This window comes from Microplitis demolitor, chromosome 7 (assembly GCF_026212275.2).
Source record: "Microplitis demolitor isolate Queensland-Clemson2020A chromosome 7, iyMicDemo2.1a, whole genome shotgun sequence".
In the NCBI taxonomy this organism is placed as follows: Eukaryota; Metazoa; Arthropoda; class Insecta; order Hymenoptera; family Braconidae; genus Microplitis; species Microplitis demolitor.
In genome coordinates, this window is record NC_068551.1 from 17,455,393 (window position 1) to 17,479,105 (window position 23,713).

Here is a 23,713-nt window from a genome sequence, read left to right on the forward strand (position 1 = left end):
TCAAAGTGAACTGAATTTTCCAAACTCTATATAGGGTAGAGTAGAGGTACCGTTCTTGGCTACTACGGCCGGATTTTTTTTGGGAGCAACATTTCAAAAATTTACATAAAAATTTTATTGCACAGAAAAAAAATTTTTCTTGAGTCAAGAAAATATTTTTAAAGATAAACGTTTTCGAAGATTTTCTTGAGCGAAGAGAATTTTTCTTGGTCTGAGAAAACTTTTACATTATCGGAGAAAATTGGTTTTCAAAAAATTTTCTTAAATAAAAAAAAAGTCGAAAAAATTTTTTGGGTCAAGTAAAAATATTTTGCATTAACAAATCCTTTTTTTGTCTACCCTAATTATATAATTTAAACAGTTGCCGTTCTAATAATAGACTCTAGTTAATCATAATATATTTTTTAGTAAATTAGTTGAAAAAAAAAAAGATAAATAACGACGACTTGATCATTATACAATTATTAAACAAAACGATTTGTGACGATTAAAAACGATTAAAAATTTAATCATCATTAATCTTTTTTAATCGTCATAATCGTCATCGTTTTTAATTTTCTTTAATTATCAATTGACGATTTGTGACGATCAATATAGTTTTAATCGTCACAAATCGTTTTATTTAATCAGGGCGTGCCAAAAATAAGGAAAAATAATCTTATTGGTCAATAAACTTTCCGACTAAAAGAATTATCAATTTTTAAATTGACAATCGGATTCTTTAGGTATTAATCGGCTCTACTCCGAGCAATTCAGGGTCCAGAGCAAGCAGCCCAACGCGCCGTAAGCCTCAGTAAATATTTCGCGGCTTAAATAATTTAAAATTTATGAATAATAAAATAAATAAATATAAGATACAGAGAAGTTTCAAATATTCATAGTAGTTACTTTCATATATTGACTTTAGCACCGTTTATAAATATTAACTCACTGTCTTAAAGCTCACATTTGTCCTTCATTACAATTTATAAATTTAATTATCGCGGCATTAATCACCTCATGTGCATTCCACGTCCCTCGCGTTCCGGCAAGCACGGTTAAATATTCAAATAAAATCTGCAAGTCACTTAAATCACTTTTAAGGAAAAGTACCAAAACAAAAATTCAAATAAAAATAATAATAATTAAAAAAAAAATATTTATACAGATGAGTGCGTCCAGACCGGAACGAGAACGGATTTATAATCATAACCATCAATATAATATATGTTTTAGCCTTCCTCGCGACAACCGCTTCCCCTCGTCCTCTTCATCTTGCCGCGAAAACAAATCTACTATCAAATACAACAACAACAACATCAACAACAACAACAACAAATACAAAAGTTGCCCCAAATAAGCTTCACGCGGTTCATCAAAGCGCTCGCGACCGCTCCGTTGGCCGGTCAGCCATCAAGTCAGCCTCAGTAGCAGCAACCTCGGGCTCGAGATCATTGGACCGGGTCACCAGTAATAATCGTAATAATCTTAGTCATAGTCCAGTAGTTGCGCGAGCCCGAGGATCAGCCAAAGCCAAGGCAGCATCCGCGCCTACTGCTGATCACCCATCCAAATCATCCTCTATCACCGACAATCGAATTCAATCGTACCGAGCTAATGCAGCCCTGCAAGCTAGTAAGTAGCATGCCTGTGACTCCATCGTCTTTTTATTTCCTCTTATCCTTTTATTCCCATGTAATTACCTATTGATTTCAAATTATTGTAGAATTACTACTTATTTATTTTTATCGTTATTCTCTTGTTCATCTATGGCTCGAAAAGTTTACTATTATTTCACTTTATTTCTATTATTCTTCTGTACTTTACTTTAAATTGAGTAAAAAAAAAGTCTCTAAGTAAATAAACTTTTGATGAGTGAAATAAATTGGCAAAGTTTTATTATTTTAAATTCACTCGATAAAAAATTTAACATCAGAAACAGTTTATGGTTTTATTTTATTTAGTAATTTTGTTTGAAAAATTCTACAATAATTAAATGCAATCAATGTGTGCTTATAACTTGTCACTTTACGTTTAAAAAAATTGCTTTCCATGTGTTTCAATTTACAACTTCAATTTTATTTATACATACTAAAGAATTTTTTTACTCAACATTGTTTTATGTTCTCACACATATCTTTTGCTCATTACTAGTGATGCGAAATTACGCATTTTTATGTTCAGTCAGATTATGAGGAATTTGCTGTCAATTGACGTCAAAATTATTTGGTCAACTTTTCCGTGAATTTTTTATAAAATAATTTTCTGGACAATATTAAATGTACAAACACTTGTAATTGTAAGTAAACTGCAACTTGTATCACTTAAGATGATGACTGTTTATTTTAAAAATCTCAAAAAAATTTCTCTTCATTTCCATTTAAATGCAATCTGACGGTAAAAAAACTTTCGGTCAATTTTTTATAAAATAATTTTCTGTACAAAATTAAATATACAAGTACTTGTAATCGTAAATAAACTGCAACTCGTATCACTCAAGATAACGACCGATTTTATCATTTAAAAACATTAAAAAAAAGTTTCTCTCAACTTCTATTCAAATTCAAAATGATGGTAAAAATTTTTCAGTCAATTTCTTATAAAATAATTTTGAACAAAATCAAATTGGTGCAGAAATTGTCATTAAATAAAAAATATGACCATTGGTCAGTTTTTCGTCGGTCAGTTGACGTCAATTTCTCCGCCTTACATTACTACTCATCATTATTCTACTCTTTTTATTGTTTAAACCATCAGGATCATTAATCTGACCACCGCTCCTTGACCTTTTCCTTCCACCTCATTCTAAAAATAATCCAAACTTTGATATTAATATTAATACTTTTATTTCTTTATACTTTATAATTCAATCCTATCTCCACTCCATCAATCTATTTACTCGGTGTCCAATCGATATACTCAGTCTACTCTCTGCGTCATTATTTTTTATGTCCGTGATAACTATATTGTTACTGATATATCCTTGAGTGTTGTACTGTGTGGATTCTAACTTGATGTTAATATGTTATGCAATGTGTTATATATATATATGTCTATGTATATGTGCTACACTTATTTACCAAAAAAATAATTAAATCGCACGATACGCTAAGTCAACAAAAACAAATAAATAACACTTGTAATACTGTCTATTTTAATAACTATAATTATAATTATAATAATAATAATAATAATAATAATAATAATAATAATAATAATTATTATTATTATTATTATAATTTATAATAACACATAAATGTTAAAATAATGCTAATGTATGTTTATTTTATTACGTAGATAAGCTCGATATTTGTGAGGACGTCTGCAAATCCTTGAATCCTTAATATTAAAAGCTTATTATTATATCCATGCTACCCGTACTCGACGTAAAAATAATTATTGTAATTATTTTTTTTATTCATTGTCTTGGAATTAAAAAAATATATGTAATTAGTTCATATAGGGTAAAGGGGGCAAACGGGACAGTAGGGACAAAACGGAGTAATTTTATAAAAAGAATTTTCCAAAATTTTGTAAATATAATTGAAAATTATTTTGAATTTTTTTTTTAATGTTTTTAAAAAAATTTGTTTTTGTAAAAAAATTGGTATACAATCAATTTAATTTTTTTCTTACCAGTTTACAGTAAAAAGAATCAGAGTCAAAGTACTTCAAATGTATTTCAATACTCGACTTGAAAATATTTACAATTTTATCTAAAGATTTGTCACGGGTATTATGGACAACTGACTGATCAATTAATCAAACATTAATGTTTTGAACGACGTTTCGTCACTTTATTATCGTGATTTTTTCGTTCTCAAATTTGTTAATTATTAGTCATTCAAATTTAAATTTACGATCATCAACTAAAAACTTGAGCTCTTTACAATGAAAAATTAATTGCAGCATTCCCGATTTTCTTATATTAATTAATAATTGTTCTTATTAATTTACAGATTAATCAAACAACTATTCAAATTTAGAATAATATGTCTATAACAGTACGCATGTTATTAACAATTGAATTGTTATATCCATAATATCTGTCAGGAATTTTTAGATATTTATATTCTGGGCGTGAACAAGATAATTTAAAATTTTTAAGTTTAATTAACTTTTAATGATTCTCATTAAAAAAAAAAATTTAGCGTATTTAAGTTCCCGATAATTTAATGTTGCCTTAAGTACCCCGTTTTGCCCCTCACCCTATTTTTAATAAAATTCGCTGCACGGCTTTTAGCTAATTGAATTTAAAATTATTTTCAAATAATTATTATTAATTATTAATGTATTTAATTTAATAGGTTTAATTGGATAAAAAAAAATTAATACATTATGAGAAAAAATTAAAAAAAAAACTAGACGTCGAGAACGAGGAGCAGTGTCGTCAAGTTAATTTAAATGAACATAAACAACCGCGAAATAAGCATCAAATATTGGTAATTCCAGTGACCGCGGAGCCGCATATGAATGGGGACGGAACGGGCGGCGAGTCAAGCGTAGCGTCGACCCCTCCGTCGCAAGCTGCCACCGTGTCGGCACCAGCGGCAACCGCGGTGATAACAAGCAGCCCGTGGTTCGACGACGAGCCTGTGATAAAGAGTCCACCGGAACCGACACGCGTAAAAAGTCCGGAGCAGATGATAATGCGGTCACCGGAGCCAGTAAACTGGACGGTGCCATTGGACACCGGGAAGACGTTTACAGTGACGCAAAATGTTCGCGAGGGTAAAAAATTTATTTTATTTTCTGTTGAGTATTTTAAATTTATTTGAAAACTAAGGTAATTATTCATTTAAGGAGAACCGCTAACGAGACCTCACAGCGAAGCGAAAACCTGGGCAGCACCAACAGTCCACTCAGCACCGCAATCAGCACCACCGGAACTGGCGGCACTGCACAAATCTCATCCGCAACAGCAGCACTCTCAGCACTCGGGTTACAAGTCTCCGGAGAGCGAGAGCGTGTCACTGGGGAGTTACACGGGTCTAAACGGTCACAAGGATATGGATTCAGAGAGGGACAGTCCATTACCAAGCAATCTACAGGGTACACCGACCCCAACCCAAAGTGATAAGGTAAATTTAAATAAATAATAAATGAACTTATTAATTAATTAATCAATAATTGATACTCTAGGGTTCAATAGCAGCAGATAAACCAGAAGAATCTAAAGACCCAGCGATAAAACCTGTCGCCGGCACAAGCTTGAGATGTTTAGAAGATCCAGTATTTGAATTTGAAAAGAGTAAAACCGAGGGAGTGCCAGCAGTGGCAACAACAGCACCAACAACGACATCAACATCAACTGCCACAGGATACCGTGTCCTCGAGGCAGAAGATCCAGTTACAGAATCACCAGCATCTGTCCCAACAGGATCCGGTTATCATGTACTTGAAGCGCCAGCTTTGAGTCCAGGTTCAGCTCAACGATCGGTCGCGAGTGACGTACTCGAGATCGCTCGCAATAGATTTGATAAATTCTGGGGCAAGGGCTCTGATAATCAAGCTTAAATAATAATCTTTATATACTGATACTTTATGATACGACGGGATGATATGTAGGCGAGCATTGATAATAAATGAATGAATTTAATGAGATAAAGAATGATGACAACCAACAAAAGGTGTCAAGTTTTTTAGGTGCTTGTCATCTTTATTAAGCGTGTGCTTGTTCTTTGTAGAGCGTGATAATAGTGTGAAAACTCTTGAAGATAAAAAAATGATGATGATAATGATGATGATGATGATGGTTATCATGATAAAGGTGGAGAGGAAGTAAAGAAAGGAGAGATTGAGTAGAATGACAAATACCAGATTCAGAGTAGCGATTAACTCGCTGATGAGCTTCATATGCTATCGTATAAATCAATAGTCTGCTTTGTGCATTTTAGATTTATGTCGATTTATGATGCGAGGGAAATAGGATATTGATCATTAATATGATTTATATCAATCATGTTAATGATCTGAATGGTGAAGATGATGATAGGAATGTTTATCATTTTCATTGATTGCATAACATTCATTCAAAATTGAGCTTTTGTTAAGGTCATTCTCAGACAGTGCTCTCTATTTTTTAAAAATTTTCAATGACTTTCAACTGTCATGTGTATTAAAACTTTATTAATTAAATTAAAAAAATTGAAAAAAGAACAACGAAGGCAATTTTGCTGAAATATAGAATTTTAAAAAAATGATTTACAGTTGTCATCGATTAGGAGTTCAACCAAATTTTTTTAATATATTTAAGTCTACCAAATTTGAAAATTCTAATTAAAAAATTGACATGATTTTCTTGAAATTTATTCAACAAATTTTACTTAGTTCCTAATTGATAACAAATGTAGGTAAATTTTTTTGTCTATATCTCAGGAAAATTGTGACTACGTTGTACTTTTTTCAATTAATGATTTAAGGTCATTTTCAAATTATACCTCCCACTTTTTAAAAATATTCAGTGACAACTACCGTAGATGAATTAAAATTTTATTAATTAATTGAAAAAAAAAAAATGCTTACAATTGACATCAACTAGGAGTAAAACGAAATTTTTCAAATAAATTCCAGTAAAATTTTGATGTCAATTTTTATAATTCAAATTTTGTAGGCGCAAAATCACTTACCAAATTTCGATTAACTCTTAATTGGTACCAAATGTAAGTAATTTTTTTAAAAATCTATCTTTAATTTTTTTAAAATTAATTAATAAAAATTTACTGCAATCATGACGCAGTCATTAAATATTTTTAAAAAAGTGGGGGTACTGAGAATGCCCTTAATTTTTGAAAATTGATAAAATTTAGATACATTTATGACAGGAGTAATTGAAAATTTTAAAAAAGTGGGGAGCACTGCCTGAGAATGGCTTTAAGCTATTTTATTAGCTTATCAAAATAATCACGAGCTTTTAAAATCATCCTTTAAATTAAAATTAACAATTATTAAATAATTAACGCTTTTATTCCATAATCACAAGCCTCGTGATCAAGCTCCTTCATATTTATTTTATCATAAAATAATAAAATATTTAAATAAAGTTTAGATAGGTTGCACTAAAAAATAAAAAAGATTTTAAATAAAATACAATCTGAAGAGATTTGATAATTATCAAGTAAACGTAGCAGTACGTTAATAAAATTCCGTCTGAAATTTTTTAATACACATAACATCATTTTATTTATACTTGAGGTAATTCAAAATATTTAATCAGTTTTCTAGACTGATGTATAGTCAAACAATGCTTAGTTTTGTTTTTACTAAACGAATAAAAGCAAAAAATATTATTTTTAAAATTACTTTGAGTTTGATGCCGGTTAACCGGCAGAATTTATTACAAAAAAATAAAAAAAATAAAAAAAAAAAAAATGCTTTGAAGCGAAACCCCTGAAGAAATGTTCCCCGAGGGACAAATTAATACGAGGATTCAATTTAAATTATAATTAATAATAAACGTATGGATGATTGTCATTATAGAGAAGAAACTAAAATAGATAGACATAAATAATAAATTAATACATTGCCATAAATGATAAAGAAGATGAATAGCAGACGTAAAAAAAATAAAATTTGTAATCAACATTTTTTAATAATAAATAATCTCATAATTTAATAAAACGTATACTTAACGCTGCTATGTACTGGTAACATTACTTCGGGGAACAATCTTCCTCGCTGGTGTTTTAATTATGAGAGAATTTATCCAACAATTGAATTATTAACACCAGAGAAATAACAGAGAAGATGAATAATTTGAAATAACGATTGTGGAGAGGAGAAAAAAAGAGGAGAGACGAAAGGATTTATACTAAAGTATAAAATATTCGGTTTGAAGGAAAAAAATATAACAACTTAAATACGAATGAATGATTGCGTAATTAAAAATAGCAATATACAATGAGCTTTATTCTCTCACGCGTAAAAATACACCAGTGTACCACACTCCATCCAGATCCACGTCCAAAGTCCAGAGAAACCAACCAACCGTAGTAAACATTATAAAAAATTTAACTAAACAAACAAAAAATAAATAAAAAATAAAAAGTTAAGGAAAAGGATCAAAATGTTTTAGACAACCAAAGAACAAAATAAATGAATAAGTACATAAATAAAGATAAAAATGACTGATGGAACAATGAACGTAGGACTCAGGAGGACTTTTGCGATTAGAGAGAGTTAAGCGATTTAAATATAAATAAAGTTTCCTTAATCTCATTGAGATTAAAATCCTGTACTAAAAGGACTCGTGGCTCCGAGCTTTTTATTTTTATTTATTTATTTATTTTATTTATTTATTTATTTATTTATATAATAAAGATCTTACGATACCCGCAGCCTCTCTCTCGCGTTTAAATTAATTAGCTAAACTTGGCGGCATACCTAATTCATTTATTTGTTTATTAAAGTAACTAGTAATACCATTGACAAACAAAAATTACCATTACAAGCACTTTGCAAGCTCACACTGCCCGTTTAAATCTAGGCACTTGTCTTGTGATCTGGACAATTTAATTTCCAGGAGTAATAAAATAGAGTATTACGCACCAGGGAAGAACAATAGGAAATTATGATCCGCGTGTGTAATTGTGTACTCGAGCCGAAGGTGAACACGTGGATTGGGTCCTACTTATCTTGGTGTCTACAAAGTTTGCAAAAGAATGGGCTTTTTTCCCACTATTTGGCTATGAAAAAATCCATGACTTTGTACTAACGCGCATGCGCAGTAATAATTGTAGAAAAATAGTGGAAAAAGCCCATTCTTTTGCAGACTATATACAATTTTTCATCAGATCTGCACCTGAAAGTTTAAATTTTTACTTGTTTGTAAGAAGAACTTGTCTGATTTTTGACATTTGTTTTCTTATAAATGAAAAAAAAACGACTTTGTTCCCTTTAAACAGAGCAGGAATTTAAACTTTCGGTGTAGGTATGATGAAAAAATAGTATATTGTGTGACGAGGGATGAAACAAAATAATTTCAGACTAGGGTGAAGGCTGACATTACCCGCAGTTTGAAATCGCGTTTCATCCTGAGTTACATACTAGACTTTTCATGATTACCTGCATTGGAATTTAAAATTTTAGTGTCAGCAGTCAGTCAGAAACAAGTTAATTCAAGATCAATGGTGTCATCAACTATTAAATTGTCATTTGCAATTTATAATTAAGCAGACATTATATATACTATTTCTGTCCTCTGACTTAAGAAATTCAAAATTTACGCGCGTACTAATATTCGCGGCATTGGACTGAAATTTGTTTATTTCAACTGGGTGTAGACACACTGAAACTTTAAATTTCAATGCTGGTCATAAAAGTTATTTAAACAAATAAATAATAAAGAAAAAAAAACCAATGTGATCCTTCCCTTTGTCCTGACGATAAAAGGGCATTTGATTTTTGTTTTTGTATTAAAATAGACTCGATTGTCGTTTCTAGACGCAACGGATCGACTCACGTGCTGGTCACGAATTTTTTTTACATGTATTAATTTTTAAAAAAATTAATTTATCGACTTCGAACTATGAACTATCAAGATCAATTCAAATAAGAACTGATAATAAATACGAGCTTCTAGGAACGATAAATCAATTACAGTAAGACAATCCCACATTCGGTGTTATTTGTACAAGGGATTACGGAGTAGAGTAGTGGTATGCTGCAGGAGAGAGAGGATTAAAGTAGGATGGGGGGAAAAATATATAAATATATATATATTAATAAATTAATACTTAATAATAATAATAATGAATAATTAATGAATTAATTAACAAGAGTAAGATAATCGTTGTGGAAATGCCCAAGCGATCAAGGCAACCCGGGATTTAATTTTGCATCCCCGCCTTAGTCCGTAATGCCTATTATAAATAGATAGATCATATAATAACGATAAATATACAATATAACAATTAAATGAATGATGAAAGGTAAAAATAAAAAAACACGATGAAAGCTATTAATAAAATATTTAAAAATGGTAATGGAAGTTAATAAAATGCATTAAATGGTTTAATACCGACACTGTTTTGCTAAAATACGAGAAATATTATAAATGATAATTAATAAATAAAATGTATTGTTGATTTAATGTTTATATAAAATGTCAGAGTTTAAGATCGGAGATACAACGAATTTGTAACTCGTTATAAGACACAATTATTTGTATTTATAATTATTTTTTTTTATTTGTAATCAAAAGTTTTTGTATTAATGAGTATATTAAAATATTATTCATATATTTATAATTAAAATTATAATTAATTAATGTAATGCGATTGATGGTGATAAAGAGAAAGTGAAAGTGAAAGATTTAAAGAGGGGAGAGACATAAATTTTTTTAATTATTGGCCTCTGGTGTTGCCTTATGAATTAGTTTTGCAGGGTAATTATTATGTAATCGTGATGTTAATCAAAGCTTTTAATGAAAATATAAAAGTTTCTCATATTTTGCAAAACAGTTTACGGCAGGATATTTAATAATAAATAAAAACAAAAATAATTGACATGACTGAGTCTATTATTTTGCAGTAATTACGTTTGATACAATTTTTCCTCGCGTTATATCGTTAATAATTAAAGTAATTAATAAAAGATAAAAATAAATAAGGCATTGATCGCGTAATTAATGAGTAAAATAAACTGTAACGCATGTGATTGTTGTCGTTTTAATTTTTTTTGCTAAAATTATTATTTTTAAAAAGTGTTAGTTGATAATTGTAAAGACTGGAGTTTAATCCTGATAATTTTATGTAATTGTTAAGTTAAAAAATGCTTTTTAGGTGATTAATATTAATTATTATAAAGAAATTGTTTAATTAAGAAAGGCACGAATGAACGTAATTTATTTTTATTATTATAATTATTAATTATATTACATTCGCGTCTTTGTTTTTAAACTCTAGTTAAATTATTAAGTAAATATAAATTTAAAAATGGTGGATTTTATTTAAATATTAATATATATATATATATTGAATGATGATAAAAAAAAAACAAAATAAATAAATGATTATGGCTATATATATATATATTTATATATATATATATAACAAAAATATATATACATATATGTATATATATTATTATTATTAATATAAAATATTATTATGAATTATTAGAAATTGAAATACTCGTAATAAAAAAACGCCGACGCTTCCTGTGACTCGAAATAATTTTATCAATTGATAATTAATTAGTAAATTGTCCTTTGAATAATTTTACTTATATTTAATTCATAATTTTAATCCTTTTATTAATATAATTAGAATTAAATTATCCTAATTAGTAATTAGAATAACAAAAGCCTGCATGATCATTAATACAGAGTAATTAAATTTAATTAAAAAAAAAAAAAATCAACTCAACAATTATTTAATAAATTGTAATTAATAAACAGCACCATCATCAAGATTATCGTCTTCGTCGTCATATCCTTCGCCGTTATCGAAGTAATTATTTGCGTAATCAGTTCCGTCGTCCATTTCTTCGTCTTCGAGATCTTCCTCAGCATCTTTTTCTTCTTCATCATCTTCATCCCCACTCTTGGCTTTCTCTTCTTCGTCATCGTTGTCTGTCTTCGACTCCTCAAGAGCTTCAAGTTTTGCTAATTTTTCGTCTATTTTTATCTCTTTGATTTTCTTTGCCTTGACATCCTGGACTGGATCTTTAGCTTTACGTTTCTTTTCAACGGGTTTTAGTTCCCGGGGCATTATTGACCAGTCACAGAATTCGTCATACCGGGATTTATTGGTCAATATATCAGCGTACCGATCGGAGTAACGTTCGATATCTTTTTTCACAGCAATTATCTCGACGTTATTTATTGACTCGTGAAGACTCTCAGCAAAGTCACGTCTTAGTTCACACAAATATGACCACTCAGCGGTTATCTGGGGTTTAGGTGCTTTGTTTTCTAGCGGTGGGTAAAGTGGTGGTGGCTGTGTTACTATTTTCATTTTTTCTTCTTGTTTTTGATTAGCGACCGTTGGATCACTTACTGCATTTCTACCACCGCGTCCACCACCACCACCTCTTCCACGTCCTCTTCCTGACATTTTTTACAAATAATTTTATGTTAACTTAATATATTAAAATATTTTACTCCAGCTTCGATGCCTGTAATATTATTAATAATCAGTAATAAATAATTTTAAAAAATTAATAATAATAGTAGTGAATCCACGATCAGATTTTTTTATCTTTTGTATTAAAGGAATAACGGCTGTCTTGATCATTTTTATTGACAAGACATTAAGATTCTACTCTTTCGCATTAATAGAATACTTCAAAAATACGATAGCAAGCTTGGGATGCTTGCTTTAACATGATCATCATATAAAGAATTCGTCGTCACTATCTTTAACATCATTCAAGTATACGTGTATAAGCTGTCTAAAGTAAAATATATTTGCATCAACTTTACTGATGAGCCTAGCAAGTATTTTCTGTGCAACACCGTTTTTATAATAACATCTTTACACCATATCATCGCAGACTAGGTTGGGTAACATTAAAAAATCAGAGAAAATGTTTTTCTTTCTCGCTTATTATATACAGCAATTTATATGAATCAGGGTCAATTATTCGAATAATGAGTTAATTTTTCTACGCTTATGCTACGTAGGGGAGATGTAAGGCAAGACTATTTACGTTTATTTACTAGTCATCTGGCATTTTATGATAAATCATTTATTATATCTGTAATTCACATTTGGAATATACTACATCTGTGCCTTACATGTCGTCTTACATTTAAGGAATTTCATAGTGCTGCGTATAATTATTTTCTAGATTTAGAAACCTTGAATTGAAATATACTCGAAGTTGGAGCTTATCGTTATTTTTACTATAAGATTATCGATATTATTATTTTATATTGCTAATTATATACCTAAAGTAATGTAAAAAAAAATTTTTTTTTAACGGCCACAAGAGATTTTGATCTCAAGATCGGATAAAGTTTATTATCTATCTATCTATCTTTGAGATTTGAATTCTATTCTATAAATTCTACAAGAGTCGAATCTATAGAATTAATATCTTGTCATGATCCTGAAGGTAGAATACAATGAACGATTTACGAATTTTGTTTTTCAACAAATAAATAAAAAAAAAAAATGTATATGTAGAAAATTTTTAAAATTACAGGTGTAATTTTTTAAAATATTTCTTTTTTATGATTTATCGTTTCTAAAAAAAAAAATGTAAAAATTATTAAACGTTGGCTGATTCGAGTATCAATATCTTGTCAATGAAAGAGATCAGGAAAGCCGTAATTTTTTAATACAAAAAATAATAATAATAAAAAACTAACCTTAATTAGTTAATTTTTGTGTTTTCTTTTGCTTATATTTATTTTTCAATCTTTCAAGGGTTTCAGGCAGTGTCTCTACGTCATAAATAACTTTAACAACCAAAGAACAGGATTCACAGGTTGCAGTATCTTCACCATTGAGTAATTCATCAGCAGTTACTCGAAAAACATCACCGCATGGACATTTAGATGTAAACTCATCCGTATCTGGGTCGTATTCAAAATCGTCGATTTCAACGTCGTCGTGGTACACTGACATGCTTTGTCTGAATCAAAATTTTACATACTAACATATTAATATTAAATTGTTTACTTATTTTAATTTACATAAATATAATTAAAATATTTAAATGATTACTCACTTTTAGGTTAGAATTTTATAAATTTCCAACACGTGCTCTTATGCACTAGACCACACTGTCACGGTCATGATGACATGATGTCAGATGGTGCAATCCAGTACTTTACACCTGCGCAGTAAATTTCAGTGCATTGCATTTACAATCATTTTTTTATTTTCAATAAAAAAAAAAAACTTATTTCTTTGATAAATATATATGATTGTCTCTTATATAATTCTGAAATTGATTTTAAATCCAAACCTTACTGCATTTTTTTTTTTATAAAGTTTTAAATTTACAAACGCGGGCAAATTTAAATAAAATTTTATGAGCGTCAATTTGGCTGACAATTGGCAATTTTTTAAATTTTCGAATAAATAAATTAAACGTACATGAAATAAAAATTAAAAAATATGTATTTAAATATTTGAAAAATCAGTACCCAGATTTTTTTTAAATTTCATTTTTAATTTATTTAAAATTTATAAACTGTATCATACCTGCTACATTTACTCATTAAAACATTTTGTGAAGAATTAATTAAATATTTATTGTTACTAATTAATCTATGTAAATTATTAGTAATAAATAAATAAATTAATTAAATAATTAAAATAGTTTCGATAATATCTACGGTAGATAATGAAGTTTTCATTTATATTTGTAAAAAAAGGGTTGGTACATAATCTATGCCATTAGAAGGTGAGTTGATACTACAGCTCGGATCTTATGCAAGCTATGATATGATTATGACAAAATAATGTCTAACTTGATCTTGCAAAAAATATTGTTCAAAATAGATCGCAGTGCTGAGGATTTATTTATAAAAAAATGAGGATAAAAAACTATCATTACAATTTAGTTGCGCTGTCAATTTTAACAGATGCTAAAATACTTTATTCAAGGAATTATCATTGAATAAAATCAAAGGCTGTATGTTATTACTTACATAGGTAAAATATTCTAATTATATTTATTATTTATAACTAAGTATACATTTTATTAATATTACTTTGATGTAAAGTACAATAGGGTGTTAATTAAATCGTCAAATTTGCAAAAGAACATTTTTAATGTTGATAATAGAATAAAACAATACAATTTTAATTGTAGTATTGACAATTTAAAATGAATTTTCTCAACAATATAAATTTAGATATCTTTCATTTCCTTATTAACCAGCTGTTAAAGTTATTACTTGTTTCTCTCATTCGAAATATATTTATTTTACAAAGATCTATTCCATGTAGAATAGAATATAATCGAAGAAATTCATCGATACATACTGCGCAGTACTTACTCTTATCAGTACTTGAAACATAGCTTCTCAAAAGACTGATCATTAACAACGAATACTATCATTTATTTATGTTCAAGATGATTAAGTCAGTGATTAAACGATTATATATAACATTTTTTTTAAACTATTAAATAAAAATAATTTTAATAAAAATGTTTGTTTTTTTTTATCAGAAAAAGGCTTAAGTTGATTACGAATATTTTATTTATGATTAGTGACAGTAGAAGCAACATGCATACAATTTTTAATAAAATATTTTTTAATAAACAAACTGAATGTTAATAGAATAGAAAAAGAAATTTTTCAAATCATTTAGCAGAATCTTTAAAATTTTACTGGGTGAGTTTTTAATAATTCTCCCTAACAGTTTGCTATTTTTAATCCTTTATTATTTTTTATTAATTATCTTTATTATTTATTAATTATTTTTATAATTTTATCAATTATCTTTATTATTTATTAATTATTTTTATAATTTTATTCTTATCAATTATTTATTGTCTTAAAATTTTATTTTATTTCATATCACCTGATATTAACTTGCTGTCGACCAAACTTCAAACAGAAAGTGAAGCATCCAAAAAATAATTATGCTGTATCACAATATTTATTACGCGCGAGAAACTTATCGATATGCTTTAATAACAATTATCCGAGTCAAAATCTAAGGAATACTTTTAACTCAAATGAGCATTGAAAACCTACATTAGACTTTTTAGAACATAATTATTGTGAAAGCTTGAAATGAATCCTTAGACTTACAAAAGCTTGAATTAGACTTGCAATGACATATATCGTAAAATCAACGCTTTGAATTTTTTAAATCGACTCTATTGTTCCCAGACTGCTTCTAGGTCCTATTTCACTTCTAGGTGTCATTAATCTACTGATAAAGTCAGTGGATCACTTGGAGCAATTTTCTATTAGCCTTAGAATTTTTTAAATCGACTCTCTGTTAAGTCCCAGGCTGCGGGACCCAATCCACCCTTGGGTGACATTAGCCCACTGGAGAGATGACTGGATCACTTGCATTAATTAATTAATTAATTAAGTCTGCGAATTTTACCATTTCACCTTTTAATAACATTCCTTGCAAGTCCTTGCTTCTGTTAAGTCTAGTTACGTTCGTTTCACGATTTATGTCTTTGTAGATCTAATTCATGCGTTTGTAAATTTAAGTAGACCCATTTCATGCTTTTACAATGATTATGACCTGAAAAATCTAATGTAGGTTTTCGATGCTCGTTTAGGTTCAAAGTTTGCTTTAGATTTCGATTCGGGTATTTTCAAACATTATATAATAATTGTGATCCGGCAAAATAATTTTTTATGAAAAAATAATTCAAAAGCTTATGTATGGGATATAACGCGCATCATTATAGCGATATTGCCCATAATTCTTAACGGATGTCATAAAACTTTTATCATCATATTTTTTTTTTGTAAGAGTATCATTTCTTTAAAATTATTTGAAGTCGTACAATTAAAAAAAAATAACTGTCCAAGGACGCTTTATTTCTCTATCCTTCGAGTGGGAGTGTCTTCAGGATCGCGTATACGCCAGTGCAGCCAAATCGCGGACGAAAAGTTCCCCTTCCCAAGTACCGTTTAAGCTGTGAGCGGTGCTAAAATGATGCGAAGGGGAACTTTTCATCCGCGGTCTGGGTGCACTGATATGCACTTAAGTGCATGCAGTCAAGTCAACTTCTCAAGCAACGGAGAATTACAGACGTTCAAATATTGTGTGTGCATTCGAAAACAACGAAGTCACATTACTAATAATCGTGTAATATAAAATGTATATTATCTTAACAAGTTATTAAAATTCACATATAGTATTGGCAATTGCATGAATATTAAATAAAAAAATTAAATTTGTATGTGCAATTGAACTATTTAAAATGAAATATTACAAAATTCTGGCTTTCTAAAGAATTATGATGATAGTTTATGCAAAAATATTTTATTTCATTAGTTGATGGTTTTATTATTTTTTCATCAGTTAAAATATTATCAATTTATTAATATTTTCAAAGTATAAATTTAATTTATAATTCATTATTTAAAAATTTTAATTTAAATTTATAAATTTAAAATAATTTTTTTCATACATTTTACTTTTTTAATAAAAAAAAAAAAAAACGACGAGTAAAAATACGTTTTTTCGATATCTTACTCAGTGTATAAGACATCGAATGTCATACTAATATATAAAGATAATTTTTCATTTATATGATAAATTAATTTGTTTTAATTTCCACTGAGAGAAAAAATAACTTTTCAAAATATTGCATTTTCTTCCTATAAGAAATTATGCTGGAAATTTTCAATTTTAAATACTTTTGACACAATAAATTGAGGATTTCATTCAAAATCATTTTCTTAATCGAAAAATCTGAGCTCAGTTCGATCTACACTGATCGTTTCTTTATTAGAGTACATACTGTAAATAAATTTCGTTTTTCTTCTTTCAAGACAATTGTTCTTCAATTTGAATACAGTATTAATAATGTTATAATTATTATCGATTTACTACTTCAAAAAATATTGTTTCTACAAGCGTCAATTTTTTTGCCAGTCTATGAATACTGAAACTAAACTCTAGCGAAAATAAATTAGCTGATTAATAATTTTATTATTTTTTTAGTTTAAAAGAAATTTTTTAATTTTATTAACTAATCATGGGCGGATTTTATCTTCAATCTTTAGTATGTCCTAAACGTATTCAATTATCAGAGGATAAAGAGGTAAATTTAAAAAATTTTTGTGTGTGTACTTTCTTAAAACAAATTAGTTAAAATCACATGCCAATCACAATTAGCCAGTGAATAGTCACTTATTTGCTAGTAAAATGTACACCACTTTTTGAATTAATGACAGACTTTTCACGAGTAAACAGTGAATACTCACTATTTTAATTATTTCAAATTTAAGAGAGTCGTTTACTCGTTTATTTAATTTAAATTGATTTAAACATTTATAAAAACCGATTGACTGTACACGGAAAAAATTATTCTTATTTAAAACGGTATTATGTCATAGTAAAAGTTGGACCATTTGTTGTCCATCTGCTGAAATTGGAACAAATGTGCAAAAATGTCTACAGCCATAGTAAAATTTATGATTATACCAAAAATTACTTCAATATCTTTAAATTTTACTTCGGTCATGGTAATTTTTGCATGTGTTTATTGCAATTTTTGTCAGGTGGCGAACATGGTCCGGCTTTAATATGACACCATATTGCATTTCAAACAAGGATAATGTACACGTGTACTTATTAATTATAAATTATCACTTTAAGAAAAATAGTTTATTTAATCATTAATTAAAATAGAAAGTATTTTTTTAAATTGATCATTATCTTATTTTATTAGAATTCATGTGGTAGCGACAGGACGGAAAATCGGATCTATTTACCATATCCATCGGTGTCACAAAAACACTGTATATTTATGGTGACGAAACATCATGTACAAATAATTGATTTTAAGGTAAATATGAATTATTTAATTATTACATAAAAATTTTATTTTAGCTGTTCATTTTTTTATATAAGTTATTACTAAAAAAAAGATTTATTTGAGCCAAATATATTTATTTGTCATTAAGAACTATTAAAAAAAAAAAAAATGCCACAAATAAATTGATTTATTTGGGACAAAAGTATTTATTTTTTTTTAGTGTATGTAAGGTAAGAAACCTAGTACTCGATCAGGGAACTAGTACTCCATCACTCGTTGAATTTGTATATCTATAGTTAGTAAAATTTAGTCAATATATATATATACAAATGTATGAGTGTACTAGTTCCCTGATCGGATATTGGGTCTCTTACAGAGAAAAACCGTAGCTTTTTAGAAAGATATTTTGTTAATTTTAAAATATAAAAAATTTGGAAATTAATTAACTTTTTTGTTACATAGAGTGACCATGGCACATTTATCAATGGTCGAGCAATTTCGGCGTACTCGCCGGTGGAAATTATCGTCAATGATATTATTGGAATCGGAACCAATCAAACTAAGGACGATGGTCGTAAAGAAAATTGTGTGTATAAACTTCAATCTGATGTAAGTTTACTTACATTAATATTTATCGTAAAAAAAATAATGATAATAATAATAATAACTTTATTAAATTTACAGAAATAATGATTTTTAATTATTGATTTTAGGATATATACGCACCTAGAACCAGCTCTAATGAAAACAAATTCAGACAAGAGAGAAAATCAAAAACTTATCCATTAACTGTGCCAGATGGAGTTTATAAGCCATTAGACACCGATGATGAAATAGACATAAGTAATGGTATTGATTTAACAAGTTATTATTTGTTATTAATTAAATTACTGGGTCTTAAAATGTTAATAATATTTACAATTTTAGATGACTGTAATCGTTCGTCATCAGCGGATCTAATTTCCGATGACGACACTGATTGTGAATTTTTGGAAAATCATTCGAATAGTCAGAGTGAAACTGAGTTGGATAACTTCTACTTAAACGATTCAAAAGAATTTAAAGAAGGCAAAATAGATAAAAGTACAATCAGTCAAAAAAATACTAGAAAGGCTGGAGGTGAGAAGAGTAAAAAAGACGGATTCGAAGATCAGTCGGGAGAAAAGGACGCAATAAAAAATAAAGCCATTGATAAAGCCAAAGATAAAGTTATGAGCGACGGAAAAGATAAAGATAAAATGAAAAATAAAGAAAGTGCAGATAAAAAAAGAAAATCATCGCGCGAGAATAAAATTGCTAGTCAAGGCTATAGTTTAAGCGAATATACCATACCGAAGAAGAAAATGAAAGACTCTGATGGACGAACCATAACTGTTGAAAAAGAAACTACTGATAATAAATCTACTACAACTAGATCAATTCCTTCCTCAAGGGCAGTTGCATCGACTAAAGTTTCGGAAGATTCATCAAATCATCAGACTACTCCGAATGGTGGTAAAAGGGTTTCTATCAACGAAAACAAAACACAATCAAACATTACTCGAAGTGAGAAAAATAGTGCTTCGACAAGTTCTGGCGGTATTTCTTCAGCCATTACAAATAATAAAGATAAAGTTATCAAAAGAGATTTTTCTGGAAAGGTCCAGAATCATGTTGCTGATAGGGATGTGAATAAAAGTGTCGACAATTATTACAATAATGATGATATAAACAACGAATTGTCCCGCAAAACTAATGAATTTTTATTGCGCATTTTTAAATGGGACCTAGCTTCCTTGGATTCAGAAGAAGATCGAGAGTTACATAGTCCATTAGAAGGGGAATTGATACCACAATTAGCATTTTATACAAGCTATGATGATTATGATAAAATCATGTCAAACTTGATATTACAAAAAATATGGATCTATATAACTAGAATTACTGACTGGAAAAAAAATCCTTCCTTTTACGTAACCATGAAAAAAAATTCAATTAAAAAGTCAGCGATTGGTTTAGCTGATGAGACAATAACTGAATTTGAAATTGAAATTGAATTACCTCTCAATCGATCAGAACTAAAAGATTTACAACATCCTGAAAGTCACGATTTCCTTATACTTGAGTTGCCCGTACAAATTAATAACGAGAAAATTCAATACAAGCAAATATTCGCTTGCACAAAAAATTATCTTAAAACATTTGGTCTCATTACTTATAAAATCGTTACCCGATCTTTGCCAGCGAATATTGTGTTCCAACAAAAACTGACATTGCGAAATGTCTGCCGTATTGATAAATTTATACGCATGGCTAAAGCTATCAAATTTTTACCGTTCACTCCACTGATGAAAGATGTAATTCAGCCACATTCCGACAAAGAAGTCTATGCTTTACCAAAAGTACCAGATTATAAGCCACCCAAACTAATTACCAATGATAATTTGCCTGGAAATCAAACAGAAGCTGTCTTACGCATCGCTAAAGCACTCGCTGGGTCAGATCCTAAAATTTGTTTTCTAGAAGTCTCACGTTCAAATAAATTAGACATTATCGCAAATATTATTACGGAGATCGTTTACGATAAAAATAAATATCAAACTGATAAGCGAAACCGTATACTTGTATGTGCTCGCCGTGATGATTCGGCAGATGGTATTACGATTAAATTAATCGATGTTCGGGAAAAACTGAAAAATGATCACAAGCCGATGGAAATCGTTCGTATAGGTAATTCTAGAACTATAAATCCACGCACTCGTCATGTTTCTTTAAATGAAATGACTCATTCAGTAATGAATAAAGGAGTCAGTAATACCAGCGTAGATAACGAAGTAAACCGCCTGCGATCAAAAATAAACTACATAAATATGCAATTAAAGTCAAGCAACTGTTCACCTAGTGCTGAACGCGAATTGAAAGATAAACTGAAACATTGTGAGTCGGAACTATTACTACTGAAAAAGAGTTGCAAACAACCCCATTATTATGACAAAGAATTTCAGGATGTGAATAACAGTATATTGTGGAAAGCGGATGTTATCACTTCTATCTCATCGTCATTTTTCAGTCATCAGATGGAGTGGGCATTTGGTCTCGAAAGTCCAAATAAAATAGACATATGCATTATCGACGAAGAAAACTTCAATTATGAGCCAGAGACACTTACTACTCTAATGCTTGGTGTCACTAAAATATTACTGATTAAAAATCCAAGAGTTTCGCATAATTTTGATGTTATCAAAGCCAAAAAATTTGGTAATCTATCACTTTTTTCACGTATTAGTGAAAACTTTGACATAAATCCAATTATATCTTTAATTCATTAGTGTACGTAATGAATTTAAAAAACAAAAAAAAAGAAATTGATTTATTTGATATTTGACGGATCAAAATTTTTTATGTTCCATGAAAATCTTGACTGCTTTTTAATCCCTGTTTAAAAGAAACGATTCAAAACGATTCAATTTTACTACTATGTAAATACACATTCATCCTTGAGTGAATAGTTTTGTTTAACCAGGCATTGTATTTTGAATTATTTTTTTACTTAAACTCTAATCTTTATAGAAATATTTAAGCTTAACCCAGTTAAATTATTAACAATATTGTAAGCCATTATCAATTAACAAATTTGAATAAAAAACAATTATTATAATTTAGTTAAGTTAAATCAATTTTACTAGGTGTTTAGTATAGATCATCGCGATTTAACTATCAAGAATTTTTTTTTCCTTTCATCAATTTTGCTTTAGGGACAACGTGTACTTGACCACGCCCAATCGAGATTTTTATGATTTCGGCAGGTATTTGGGTAAGTGTATGGTGAATAAGAAAGAGAGAGATCGACAGATAGAAAGACTCCCATCTCCTTCCAATTCTCTATTTAAAGGGCAGAGCCAACTATTCTCAAGCCCAGCCTTATCAACGTCACTTAACAGCATGTTCATCCTGCATCCACATTTACCTACTGCGTACATTTATATGTGATAAGATGAAAGATCATAAAACTGATAACAGTTTTGTTACATTCTTTAGTCGCATATGAAGACCTTTGGATTCCGGCACACTTATACATTATATTTTTGTTTACTCTTTCAGCTACACCTGTGCCCTAAAATTAAAAGGTTACTGTTTCGACGAGCTGAACCGGATGGACTGACGAGAAAAACATCCGCATTTCTAATCAAATTTAAAATACATAAACCACCGAATACGCAGCCCAAGATGTATACCTTATAATAATCAATTTTTGAATATTGCATTCGTTATAGAAAATACTATCCATATTTCCAGGGAGTTATGTTTCACGCATGTCATTATATAAATTTTATATTTTATTGTGTGTAATTGTACTTTTACCATACAATTTCATTTTTCTTCATAATTGTCTGATTTTGGATTCTCTGAACTGCTTCTTTTATTGAAAAGTCATTGTCGGCATCTTAGAAGGAAGAGGTGAAAAGTTAAAAGTATATTTGCATCATAATGTGTACACCTGCGCATCCTAATTTCGTAGATCATTTTACTAGTTATCAAGAAAGACCTTCGAGAAGTGAGAAAATAGCTCAAGCAGTACAAAGGGTATTTTAAGGACACGATCTTGTACAAGGGTAGGCTTGTTAGGGTTGAGATCCCACTCGGCTCGGACCTACGCCCCTTTGCTGCTTCTAGATATAAAGACAGTTAGTCAGTTGCTTGATACTAAGAGACTTCTCCTTTGTCTCTTGCGTTGAATCATATTTTCTTTGTCAGGAACCTAAAAAAAAAAAAAATATTTTCATAGCAGTTAATGTGCCGCAACAATGCAAAGTCACGACAGAATTTTAATAAAAGGGGACAAACATACGTTATTCTCCATGTTTCGTAATCAATGAACATAATAATAATTAAGAAATAACAAAATGAGATATGTACTAACACATAAGTCATGGTACATATGTAGATGCGTGGAGAGTTTATATAGATGTACACTTTGAAGTCTACAAGGTTATTTAGCCGAAAAAAAGAGGCGGAAAAAAAGAATTAATTTATTTTTTATAGAAATGTAAAAATTCGGCTTCTGGGTACATGATAAAAAAAAATTAGGGAAGATAACAAAAGATAAACGTCAAAAGGTTTCCGTTATAAATATGCATGATTAAATAAGTAACTAAATTACATTTCTCTATGAAAATTGATACGCAATTAAGATAGTTTCAATGAAACAAAATAGAAAAATAATAAACGTACAATTGAACAGTATTTAGTCGACCTGATTCCACGTACTTCGCTCATACGAGAAAAGATATGCAAGATTTATTATTTGTTTATGTCGGGGAACAAAATATTTTAT

General features: G+C 29.1%; 3 protein-coding genes across 16 annotated transcripts in view; 2 read left to right on the forward strand and 1 right to left on the reverse strand.

Moving 5' to 3' along the window:
• LOC103574085 (mucin-5AC) overlaps window positions 1–10,769 on the forward strand; it is a 46,386-nt gene extending 35,617 nt beyond the window's left edge. For 7 of the 9 annotated variants that reach the window (XM_053740391.1, XM_053740395.1, XM_053740394.1 and 4 more), the window contains 4 exons: window positions 1,216–1,614; window positions 4,432–4,710; window positions 4,783–5,060; window positions 5,122–10,769. In XM_053740391.1, the coding sequence (XP_053596366.1) occupies window positions 1,216–1,614; window positions 4,432–4,710; window positions 4,783–5,060; window positions 5,122–5,496 (1,331 nt within the window). In that variant the 3' untranslated portion in view covers window positions 5,497–10,769. The remainder of the gene's footprint in view (window positions 1–1,215; window positions 1,615–4,431; window positions 4,711–4,782; window positions 5,061–5,121) is intronic. The other 2 variants (XM_053740393.1, XM_053740399.1) reach the window with 2 other exon arrangements.
• A 43-nt stretch (window positions 10,770–10,812) lies between these two features.
• Window positions 10,813–13,819, reverse strand: LOC103574179 (DNA-directed RNA polymerase III subunit RPC7-like). The gene is made up of 4 exons (XM_014439888.2): window positions 13,657–13,819; window positions 13,299–13,560; window positions 12,641–12,647; window positions 10,813–12,028 (listed from the first exon to the last, which is right to left on the reverse strand). The coding sequence occupies exons 2-4, from the start codon at window positions 13,551–13,553 to the stop codon at window positions 11,367–11,369; spliced, it is 924 nt and encodes a 307-aa protein (XP_014295374.1). The 5' UTR covers window positions 13,554–13,560; window positions 13,657–13,819; the 3' UTR covers window positions 10,813–11,366.
• Window positions 13,820–14,378: 559 nt separating this feature from the next.
• Window positions 14,379–21,985, forward strand: LOC103574086 (uncharacterized). Of its 6 annotated transcripts, none has more exons than XM_008553436.3 (6): window positions 14,379–14,588; window positions 17,583–17,682; window positions 18,313–18,429; window positions 18,862–19,008; window positions 19,113–19,248; window positions 19,327–21,985. In XM_008553436.3, the coding sequence occupies exons 2-6, from the start codon at window positions 17,617–17,619 to the stop codon at window positions 21,705–21,707; spliced, it is 2,847 nt and encodes a 948-aa protein (XP_008551658.1). In that variant the 5' UTR covers window positions 14,379–14,588; window positions 17,583–17,616; the 3' UTR covers window positions 21,708–21,985. The 6 variants fall into 6 exon arrangements, with proteins under 6 accessions (XP_008551658.1, XP_008551660.1, XP_008551656.1 ...); XM_008553435.2 differs by lacking the exon at window positions 14,379–14,588 and adding an exon at window positions 16,630–16,733; XM_014439969.2 differs by lacking the exon at window positions 14,379–14,588 and adding an exon at window positions 16,632–16,721.
• The last annotated feature ends 1,728 nt before the right edge of the window (window positions 21,986–23,713 follow it).

What these genes read in the sequence shown, in the direction of transcription:
- LOC103574086 (XM_008553434.2), top strand. Translation starts at nt 16,611, where the DNA reads ATGCACTTAAGTGCATGCAGTCAAGTCAACTTCTCAAGCAACGGAGAA. An exon ending in TACAAATAATTGATTTTAAG is followed by an intron (nt 18,430 to 18,861) that starts GTAAATATGAAT and finishes TTTGTTACATAG; the next exon opens with AGTGACCATGGCACATTTAT. An exon ending in TGAAATAGACATAAGTAATG is followed by an intron (nt 19,249 to 19,326) that starts GTATTGATTTAA and finishes TTACAATTTTAG; the next exon opens with ATGACTGTAATCGTTCGTCA.
- LOC103574179 (XM_014439888.2), bottom strand. Translation starts at nt 13,553, where the DNA reads ATGTCAGTGTACCACGACGACGTTGAAATCGACGATTTTGAATACGAC.